General features: G+C 36.0%; 1 protein-coding gene across 1 annotated transcript in view; it reads right to left on the reverse strand.

Moving 5' to 3' along the window:
- The window catches only part of LOC136843755 (putative neural-cadherin 2), a 304,092-nt gene that overhangs the window by 15,882 nt on the left and 275,840 nt on the right, over positions 1 to 12,370 (reverse strand). The window contains 4 exon segments of the mRNA XM_067112419.1: positions 1,369 to 1,686; positions 2,304 to 2,472; positions 8,222 to 8,385; positions 8,662 to 8,864. Of these exon segments, the coding sequence (XP_066968520.1) occupies positions 1,369 to 1,686; positions 2,304 to 2,472; positions 8,222 to 8,385; positions 8,662 to 8,864 (854 nt within the window).

Consider the following 12,370-nt stretch of genomic DNA (forward strand, 5'->3'; position numbering starts at 1 on the left):
CATGCCTGTGATTTTTTTTTATTTGACTTACTTTTAATAACATAGTAATTCACTGAACTGTATTAGTTTAAGCAATTATGTTATTTTCCAGAGTAGCGGGTTTTTATTGATGGTAACATAGTTTATAGAAAACAAGTATTCTTTTCTCAACTGAACTTCCTTTGATTTGTACTTTACTAGTATACAATTTTATGTTTTGATGTTTTACCTTTATTTAGATTGAAAATGGCTTAATGTGTTGAAGCTGAAACGTCCCTATGGAATAAAAATGTTGACTGACTACAGCTCTTGTTTGGCTGTTCCTGATGAGGGTCAGACTCCCTAGGAATCCATCTTTAGCGACTAATATACTTGGTGTATTATCAATACGATTTAATACGATTTAATGACGGCACACGTACTGTAGTAGTTTACAAATACGGGCTGTAAAAATGTATTCTATAAAAAATTGTTTATGAAATCGAATATTTTATATGGATTACATAACTTTCTACTGTACCACAGCTTGTTTGGTCGAGCTGATTTTGATTTGATCAGCTCAATGCTAGAAGTCGGTATTCATTCCAAGATATGACTCTAAAAATAGAATGCTGGTTTTTATGACAATCCTGAATATTTAACAATGAAAAAGAATCAACGACAACATGAAAAAACAGCATCTGCATTCATTACCCTCAACGTGAAATGAAATTCTAAAAATTAGAATAAAAAGATGGATATTTTGGCAGTTTTCCATTATTCTCTGTTCCCCCTCAAATAAAACTGCTCTCGATGAGGGCCAATGGCTTTCCATTTCAAAATTAATCAGCAATCACCCGGTCGATGATAGGTGCCACTGTCATTTATTACTCAATGAGGTCATAATTAAATGTCATTGCTTCTCCTTTCCAGAAACAGGATTATGGCCAGCAGGGTGTTCGGTAAAAGTACCACCGTACTGCATTTTCCCCCTGCATTTCCTACAAGAAAAACATGTTCGTCTGCGACATTTTTCAGCATTTTTATTTCGATTATGCTTTAGTCATTGAGAGAAAATAAGCTTTTATCTATAAATGCTGAAGGTTTCGTCATTTATATTGATATCATTTATAAACTTTACTTATGAAACCGTTTACGAATAAAAAACACTTCTTCGCAACGTAGTTTTTCTTAAAAACATGCTCAGATGACTAAGTGTTTTCAGGATTTTACATAATGATAATCTTCCGTGACTAGGGAAAATTAACAGAATCTATGTTTACCAAAACACGGCAGCAATTACAATACAATGCCAAGTAACAATTACTATCTTGGAGATACTTTTGGGGGCATTCAAATTAACATTCTGTAAAATGACACAACCTCGTGAAGCATTTAAAATCACCTCACCTTGTTCTTGTGGAGAGACAACAAGCCCTGTAGCCTGACAGGGTCTACAAAAGCATCCTTGTCATCCTTCACGCTCACCCAGACGCAGGCGGTTGGCGCCGGATGCTCACTGGATGAGTTAGTACCAACTGGTTGTTCCCCTTCTTGTGGGTGACTGGATGACGATTCAATTTTGGGAGAAGTGAAGGAGACTGTGGAAGTGATCCCAGGAAGAGCATTATTCCCGTAGACGCTGACGACTTCTACGTTGTAGGAGGGACCCTCCGAAATTATGTCGTGAACTGCCGCCAGGAGTTTTCCAAGACCGCCTCCTCCACTCTTGCGTGGGGTAAAGGAGAACAAATAAAAATAATGCTAATGATCATGATATGAGGTAAAAAATTAGAAGATAAAGCCGTAAAAAAGTTACTTTTACGAAGTAAAATCCATTTAGTACAATGGCTGTCACATTAGCACACAAACAAACTGACCCTCAAGATAACCATAACTCCTATTTGACTACTGACCTTTCAGCTTTTTGCCTTGACCGTGACTAACTTCGCTCTGTATAATATCAAATACATTGCCTCTGCTTCTTATAGTTACAACGTTATGGACAAAATTATGTTCTCATTTGACATCTGACTTTCATAAAAGATTAAAGGATGATATAGAAGTTCTAAAGGTCTGATATTTTTTTTTTATAAAATCACACTTGAGTAAAATAAAAAAATGTATCCGAGCAGTGTACTTTTCTTGAGAAATTATAATTAAAATTAGGTTAAAACTCTGCTTCTTATCTAGTAAAAAGAATCTGAGGTATTTTTTTTATGTCGAAGATTTTCGATGATATTGTCAAAATTTCGTCAGATTTGGGACTAAAGCAAAACAGTTCAAGAAACACAAAAACGGATTCGTCAGTAACCTAAGCCTAAAAGTTCTCCGGCATTACTGACCGTGGGCGTCCATCCCCTGGTCAAGTCGGCTGGAGTAACAGGAGCCAGAACGACTGGTGCAGCGTGGGTCAGGGCATCGTGGGTCAGGGTCCTGACCACCACAGTGACGTTGGCAGCAACACCCACTTGGCTCCACACTCGGTCACTCACCGCAAAGTGCAACAGGTACCTGTTCCAGAAAATATAATGGAGGAATATTCGTAATAATTACAATATAACATTCATTACCAATGTTGTTTCAACCACTCTAAAACTCTACGACCTCTTCTTCTTTTACTCTGGTTGCAGAAGCTGTTGGAATAGAATGGAATATAAAATTTTGACCAAAAACCAAGTTCTGGGACCTATGAGGTCATTCATGGCTGAAAAGGAAATTAAGGGTAAAAAGTTTTCAAGATGTAACAGAAGGAACACTCGCAATTGCACTATGAAACAACTTTTAGGAGAGACTGGAAAGTACAGATGATGGAAGAACGAGAATATGAACGGAAGTACAGCAAAAGGAATGAAATGAAATGTGGCTTAGGGCCGAAGGGACCCTGCAAAGACCCTAAGTAATGCCTACGGTGCAGCCCGTGAGGTGTATCGAGAGCATTACCCCGCTACGGGCACAAGCTGTTGCATTTCGTAAAGAACGTCCACTTGATACAAATATTCTAAATGTTTATTTCACGGCAAAATATATTCTAAAGTTAATCCTAAAGGTGAACATAAAAAGTAGTTGCTAACACAAAGAAAATTGCATTTACTGCTGTAAAGGAATACTGTAATGTGAATCAAAATCTGGAAATATTTGTCTAAGACTTTGTAAGAAGTCACCGTGAATATTATAATATTATTATTATTCAGAAGATGAAACCTATTTATATGTAACAAGCCCACAGGGGTAAATGGCTTGAAATTTAAGCTTCCAAAGAATATGGTGTTCATTAGGAAGAAATAAGAAGAGGTAAAGGGAAATACACAAAGAGGAGATGCCACTTATCAAAAAAGAAAAAAATAAAGTAATAAATTAATAAATAGATAAAAAATTATTAAAACGCAAGGAGAACAGTATTGGGGTAGTAATGCATTGCATCTTCGCTTAAACTTCTGAAATTCAAAATGCACGACATACTCTGGGAGGTTGTTGCACAGTCCAACAGTTTGAGGAATAAAGGACCTCTGGAACTGAGAAGTTCGACAGCGAGGCACATTTACTACATATTGGTGCTGCTGTTCAGCGAATCTGGTTGCTTTCGGCAGAGAAAGGGGATAAGGGATCAATTGTGAATGTGAAACATCTGTTAAAATAAAAAAAAAAAACTTATTGAAAAGGACACATTATCAATTGAGACTTCACCTAAATAATGTGATCTCGTGTTTACAAAATCGAGAAACTTTTAAACCATATAAGTGTGTCAGTTTCCAGTACTGGTTTCAACCAAACATGAAACCATATGAAATCGATTAACTTTTAAACTAGAGCACTGCGTTTCTCGCCGTTTTACCGAAGACATGAAAGTGAGTGGAATTACGGCGCTTTAAAGTCATAATGTTGCCTGTCTTCACTGGTGACTTGCTATAAATGAACGTGAGATCACGCAACTTTGAAACCATAACACTTCAGAGCTTCAATGTCTTTTCATCCAAACACAAACGAATATAGGATGTGGTCGCTTGTAATTACTGTTGGTTCCATTCAAAAATGACTGAGAATATAAGTCAACTAGGATCAGACCACTTCGAATTAAACTGTCCAGTAGTGGGTTCAAGTACGACAGCGTCTTGAATGAAATGCCTCATAGCAACAGTTTAACTTCGAATTACTTACCTGGCTTAGGAAATTTCCCGTTGAACTGGTCATAGAAAAGTAATTTATAAAAGAATGAAAAATACCGACAAACCTACAGCTTTCTATTAATGAAATATGAGTAATCACGACAAGTTTCAGTAAAAAGAAAAAAAAAAACTTATTGTTTAATGACTATAATTTCAGTTGATGAGTTTACCATGGGAATGTCAAGGTAGTTGAGTACTACAGTTCTTCATTGGAGGGGTGGGTAGAGCTTTCGGCTAGCACGCTGTTAGCCCAGCGTTCGACTCTCCGACCGGCCAATGAAGAATTAGAGGAATTTATTTCTGGTGACAGAAATTCATTGCTCGTCATAATGTGGTTCGGATTCCACAATTAGCTGTAGGTCCCGTGGCTAGGTAACTAGCTGGTTCTCAGCCACGTAAAATAAGTCTAATCTTTCGGGCCAGCCCTCTCTAGGAGAGCTGTTAATCAGCTCAGTGGTCTGGTTAAACTAAGATATACTTAACTTTTTCGACATAACTATTAGTCTCTTCTAGCTTCGCTTCACTAGCTAATGCAAACATTATTCTATCTCATCTTTTCATACCTTATCCTAACACACGGAAAGCGACTGCGTATGAACACAAATACTCACATTACATATGCTAATGGGAATTAAAAAGCTTACTAATTCTGCGGATTTTTCAGTATTGTCGACATTATCTTTCAGTCCAAGATTTAATTTTCGCACCACGTGATATAATTTCATTACTCTAGCTGCTTGCCTGGAGGATGTCTGCTTCTCTGCAGGATAAAGGATCAAACATCAACGCTATTATTATACTACTAATGTAGGAATACTGCACTCTGAAGCCATCTACTTGCCGGTCGCTGGTCACTGGTATACTGGTTAGTGTCATGATATGCCACTCAGATGTCATGAGTTCGCCCCCACCCCAACCCCTCGGGCAATGAAAAATCACTGGCTCTGTATCATGATCAGTTACTGCCGCGGTGTGGGGTCTGTGGTGGAAGGCTGAGACCAACATATTCTTTGGAAGCTTGAATTTCAAATCAATAGCCTCGTGGGTTGTTCCATATGATTAGGTTTCATCTACTGAATAAATAAAATGAATATCGGTATCACGCCAGCACGATGTAGGAAAAAAAATAGCTGATATAAAGAAAATAGTTCGTATATACTAAAGGCTTCCTGTTTAGCTAGATTCCAGAAGCTTCCTGCAAAACAGAACTTAAGCTAAACCCTTTATTGCTTAAGTCTCATCGGTTTTTGTACTGCTCTTTCAGTCAAGATGCAGAATCGATGTTACTTTTAAGTGACCAGGTATTACTCACTCCCGCGCAAAGAAATTTTTCTATTCGTTTCTTTCAAAACTGTTGGGATGCTCATTTCCTTTACTGCGAGAAACGGTGGAACAGCCTTCCTAACCATGTTAGTGATATTCGTTCTCTTGGGTAAAGAATCACTTGTTACTAATTCATATGCTGGGTTATTTTTCTACTTTTCACTAATCGTCTTTATTTTTTTTTATATTCCTTTTTTTATACTGAGACAAACATCTGTACACATAGATAATAATAATAATAATAATAATAATAATAATAATAATAATAATAATAATAATAATAACTACTACTACTACTACTACTACTACTACTACTACTACTACTACTAGTTTCATTTCCTTTGTAATATTCAACAATGCTAAACGTGAAATACATACACCAAATGTCCACGTCCTAAATTTACTTCAAAATCTTTCATCTGCAACAAATGCTGTTTTCCGTAAAAGCCTAAAATTTGTCAGGGATTAGAATTGCATCACCAGCTCTGCTGTACCACGGTACTCTGTCAGAGGACATTCCAACTACATTTTCATTTTTCCAATATTCGATACCACTCGACTAGATATCAGGAGTGATACGTGTAAGAGGGATTTTAAAGAAATATGAAATTATACCCAGCAATTTCCGTGGGATCAAAAATTTGCTGTCAACATAAAAATTAGAATTATAAAAAAGTTTTTTCTCAGCGGTTTCATAAGTTCAAAAGCTACTTTGACCTCACATCTATTCGATTTACTCTGTTTAAAAAGATTTTATTCAAATAAGAAAATCATGGTTCTCGTAAATGTGACCACTTTACCGTCTTTTTTATTTATAATACATATGGTCCAGTGTCATCCAATAGCAAAATACCTCCTGTTTTACTCGCTCAAAAAGTCACCGGATATATCTCGTAAGAGGGTTCCATTATTCATAGGAAAGATTTTACTGCTTTGTCATAACTGTAAAGTCCATGGAATAAACCATACTCTATCCACACCAGTTTAACGAAAACTATGATAAGGTATGTAACCCTGATACAAAAAGGATGGCGTGTGCCAGCGTTTGGAAATTTACCTCTGGGGTAAAGTGAGCAATCGATGGTAACCGAGGAATTTGAAGAATAATCATTTTTAATATGTTTGCTTGTACTTTCCCCATTTGTACGAAAAGGTATTTTTGTTCTATGTAAACATGGGAATGTAATTCTCAGTTATACACATTATCATTACATATATATATATATATATATATATATATATATATATATATATATATATATATATATATATATATATATATATATATATATATATATATATATATATATATATATATATATATATATATATATATATATATATATATATATATATATATATGTATGTATGTGATGTGACATGAATGGCAATAGTGCAGCAGATGAAATAATTTTTCCACTAAAATACTTCAGTTGATGATGCAAGCATGAAATTTGGTATATATCTTCTCCATAGGCCACTTTTTGAAAATTACTGGGTGTCCACTCAAAATTCCAAAATGGCCGCCATTTTTCAAGATGGCCGCTAGTCAAGGTTTTAACATAGGACTCATGTGCCTCTGGTCATGTTTTTATGCATTTGTTTCGGTTTGGAATTTAATACAACACTCTTGGAATTTAATACAACACTCTTGGAATTTAATACAAAGCACTTGGAGTTTAACACAATACTCTTGGAATTTAATAAAATACTCTCGGAATTTAATACAAAGCACTTGGAATTTAATACAATACCTTTGGAATTTAATACCATACCCTTGACCTCCAAGACTGACGTGGGATTAATGCTATAATGATTTAGCACCAAACGAGAGAATAGTTATCTCACGTCGTTCAAATGGCATTCAGGGAATTTTGGCTATTGATGTAATTTCGCTAAATTGAATATTGTTTTTTAAAATATTCACGTTCATCTGTTTTACCTCCCAATGAGAATAAAAATATACATTTTTCTCTATTACAACTCACGACGAAATAACTGGTCATCATTATTGAGATTACAGCTAGTGTTTTTTAATAACGATACTTCTGTCGGGCATTTGCTCTCAATATAATCTAAAATGCACAATATAAGTGTTTTTCAAACATTATTCGAACTGCTTACATAATTTCAGCTATGATAATTACGCCCACCCGAATCATGTTTCAATAACGAAGGTATTACAAGGCAGGAAATTTTATTCAGTTTTCTGCTAAATGAGCACTCTAAAAGTTATCATGAGAATACAAACTTTAATCTGTTGACAAATATTATAAAAAAGGTCATGTAAAAGAGGAGTGTTCTAATATTGATTCATCAAGGGACGCTAATGCTGTATTACGCTTTAATTAAGCAATATAAAACAATTCAATGAAAATGTCATTAAAACAAATGATAATGCGAAAAATATCCTGAAAACGATCTAATAAGCGGAGTTAATGCGTTACCTGAAAGTGTAAAAGGAAATGCAAAACGAGGTCATTGATATGACAACAACGTAAACAGGACCTTTTACCGTAGTTGGTGAGGAGGAACACAAAAATACACGACTGTATGAGCAAATGAAATAAGATACACTCAACAGTTCAAAACAGCTAATGATGTGTATGTTCACAGCTCAGGGGATTCATTACCAACATCAATGGCAACTGCTCATTCTATGAGGAAAGGAAATCCAAAAGCAGACATACGCAACCCTTTTTGTCCAAGCACTTTGAATTATTATTAAAGTTTGTCTGATTGGCTCATATAGGAAAGTTTCAAGTGAGACTCACCTCCCTTCCCGCACGAGGCTGGATGCAAAAATGGAGCCGTCGTCAGCGTTCAGTGTGAAGAGGGGATGCGGCTTCCCAGCCCAGCGGAACGTCTTGTCGGCTATGTCCCAGTCGTCTGGGTCGTCCACGTACACGCGACCTAAGGGCGCCTCTGTTCCGCTGCCCTGCGGAGGAAACGTTAATTGCTTTGTGAAATCGTAGATTAGTTACAAAGTTTATTTAAAATTATTATGCAGACAAGAAACTATCTCTCTCTCTCTCTCTCTCTCTCTCTCTCTCTCTCTCTCTCTCTCTCTCTCTCTCTCTCTCTCTCTAATATACATAGTAAAATGCCCAGTGTATACAAATTGCAAATTGTCGTGTATACTGTAAAATGCCCAAATAAAAAAATTATTATTATTATCATCATTTCTCTCTCTCTCTCTCTCTCTTTCTCTCACCTGGGTCTTCCACAGGTAGACCGTCTTGGCAGCTGGCTTCATGGGATTATCGTTCAGGTCTTTGACAACAACCGTTACGGTCTGTGTCCTGTTGAGTCCTCCTGCGTCGCCAATCACGACTTCTACAGGGAGCGACCGATGGGTCTCACGGTCCAGAGAACCTCGGGTCCATAATTCAGCTCCTCCCCGACCGCTGTCGCCATCTGGTGGAGCAAAGGACAAGCAAACAAACAAAATCGTTATAAAACACAAGGAGTATTTATTTACACAGCATATTTTTCCTGTGAGCTGATCTGATGTATGAAAATTTGGTTATAAAGCCGAGCACTGGGGCTCTTAGTCCCATTCAGGGAGCGAAAAGAGAGAGTCAAGAGTGGTTGGACAGCAAGATGGAAGAGAGGAAAAGAAAAAGGAAGTAAAGTAAAAAGCTGAAAAGTAGGTGCAGCCAGGGGCTGAAGGGACTGCAAACAACCTTTAGTAATGCATACAGTGCGCCACATAATGTATTTTTACCAAAATTAGCCTATTCTGCTTTGATACACTGTCTCATGCGCATGTCTGGTCATTTGGGGAATCCCAAAGTTTTCTTTTCGTAAAGATCTGCAGCTGTTCAGATACACTGCTTGCACAGCCTACTGAGAATGTGGAGATGCTTAGAGGTAGTAAAAGGTTAACCTTGGTGAAAGAATCAAAAGACGTTTTGGAAATCAGGGTCGTTCTATTCAGGAAACGCCAAAGCACATGGATGACAGAAAGGTGAACGGAGCAGTAGGTGTAAGAGAGGTTCGAAACGATGTACCTTTTGTGTAGATGCATAGAACCGCTGGCGTTTGTGTTTTTTTTTTTTTTTTTTTTTGGGGGGTCAGGTCCAACCAAAGGCGCTCTGAGAGACCAGCGAAGTCAAATCATCAAAGACAAAATAAATGCAGAAACATTCTGGGATTTTTTCCTCTTATCAAACAGAGTACTCCATAGCAACTGTCAAATCTACATGGTTATACACTCAGAAAAAAGAAGTCTTTCATTTTTTCTTGAACGACTTGATACTCTCAGTCCTCCTCATGTCGAGTGCATGGGAGCTTATCGTATAATCTTGGAGCGGCAAATTTAAAGGCTCTAAGTCTAAAGCCTAAATTCGCATCGCATCTTAGCTCGAATAACCTGAGTCCATCTGCAGCTACTGTGTTGACTCCATCCGTTGGCTGTAGGCTATCACACCAGCAAGTCATTCAAAAATTTTGGACAACCAATCCTGACAGCTTGGTGGGTCATTATTCATATTTAAAACATTATTCTAACTTTAACAAGGAGCCAAATGCAGCTCGAACAATACAGGCTTAATTCTATACCGTGGTGCAACACTATTCATTAATCTTGCCGCTCTATTTAGTATAATTTGCAACTCCCTCAGTTGTATCTTAAAAAAAGGTTATGATAGAGTTTCAATAGTCCACTCTGTTTATGACAATTAACGAAAAGTTTTTTTTCATAAAAAACTCATCAAGATATTTTTGAGCAAAGGCAATATTTCTCAGATGATGGCCAGTAACCCCGACCACATTTTTTATTTGAGTACTGAGAGACAGATCGCAGTCTTGTAGTACACCCAAATGACGTACTATCTTAGCGATCGGAACTGCATTACTATTTATATTTAGCCGAAAATCACCAAGGTTTCTTAAATCAATTTTCCTTCCTACCTACATAAATTCAATTTTATTTTCATTTAATTTCAACTGCTTAAATGTCATTCATTCCTTACACTGGTAAGAACATCATTCATCTTCTGATTTGTATCTTCAACACTGTTTATGTAAAAATAAAATTGGGTGTCATCTACAGCCAGCTTGAACTTTACCCCATGTCTCTTTAGTATGGTTGACAATCCAATTGTGTAGATAAAAAATAAAAATGGCCCAAGTACACTTCCTTGTGGTACTGCTACTGCTAATGTTTTATAACACTTCCTTGTAGTACTACTACTCCTAATGTTTTATAACGCTTCCTTGTTTGCTACTCCTAATGTTTTATAGCACTTCCTTGTAGTACTACTACTCCTAATGTTTTATAAGGTGAGTAAGAGTTCCAATCTGCACACAATATTTTCTATCACATACCTAATCTTTCAAATACTCAAAAGCTTTTTCAGTAATACCAACCGATTGTAAATTATTTAGAATTAGTTCATGAACAACTGTATCAAAAGCAGCGCTGATCCCAAAATACCACATTTGCCTTCATCCATCATTTCTAATATATTTACAACAGGGCATACAGCGGTATCTCTGTAGAATATAATTGTTTGTAAGCCGACTGACTATCCGGTAAAGCATTTACCCTTCCAGGTGGCTAACTAGTTGCTCAAGAAATACATATACTTACATTTTGGGCAATAAATTCCAAACAGACCTAAAAGAACTCAAACTCTGATGATCAATGCACCTTTCAATATCGGCTCAACAACAGCCCCTTTCTCAGATGCAGAGAATTGCATTCAGAAATTGGCATCGAACAACTGCAAATGCTTTGATTTTATCAAAAAGGGTATATAGCCCATACGGTACCACCAATAAAGAAATAATATAGTCGGTTAATGCATGTATCTTTCGGTACATTTGGGAGGGGATGTCAATTAAAAAGGGCTATTTTATGTTTAAAGAAGTGATGGGGATTCGGAAGGCAAATGTGTACTATAAAACTCAAACCATCTTCAATGAAAGATGTTTTAAATGGAATTGGTTTGAAGTGTGTATTATTGTAAACTTAGATTTAGTTATTTATTATTGTTAAGGGATATAGTTGATGCATGTTGTGTGACACCGGCGTTCTATTGAATTACCACTGAGGTAATAAGGGAAATGTATAGGCAAAAACTTTCCGTGTGTTACATATAAAAACTTACTGTTATCTCAGACTGTCTTCAAAATTGAGTGTGATCACCCGCTAAGATTGGGCATTGATTTGAAACGCATCAATGTTCCTTTTATAAACTCTGGAGGAATTTGTATACAAATATATTATGGTTTTTTGGCAACAGACCACAGACTGGATTTTAAACATTACAGATTCAGATTTATGTGATACTGCAGTTCAGAATTTATATTGCACATTTTTTTATTTTTGTAATCGCATTAGGCCAATTTTGTTGTGTTTTCAAAAGGTGTTGTTTGAGATTTGTTGTATGACTACGGATAACTTGATATAGATTTGAATCTCATTGCCACTGTAAATCAAACTAGATGAAAACAGTGCACCAGTTTTATTGACAAGTTACTTGTGCGCAATATTGGGCATTGATTTGATGGATTTTGATTATGCATCTTAAGAGTAAAATATTTTGAATAGATGGGTTTTGTACGTAAAAGAAAATTTTTAACGTTTTCTCGATTTAGAATATTTTAAAGAAAGAAAATAAAACATACATGGAATCTTCGGAAAAAGCTGTTAATGGAGAATTATAAGTTAAAAATTAAGAAACTTATTTTCTAATGTGTATACTACAAAAACATTTTGAATGTTAATGACTATGTATTGTGTAATGGTTACAGGTTATAGAAAATTGTTATTAAATATAAGGTAAATGTTCTATGATGAAAGCAAATTTAAGATAGCCTTAAAGTAATGTACTGAAAAAAATTTTATGAACATTGTTACAGGAGATTTCATGTCATACTGTAATTGGAGCCTATGTATATTGCACAATGAGCAT

This window comes from Macrobrachium rosenbergii, chromosome 12 (genome assembly GCF_040412425.1).
Source record: "Macrobrachium rosenbergii isolate ZJJX-2024 chromosome 12, ASM4041242v1, whole genome shotgun sequence".
NCBI classification, from domain to species: Eukaryota; Metazoa; Arthropoda; class Malacostraca; order Decapoda; family Palaemonidae; genus Macrobrachium; species Macrobrachium rosenbergii.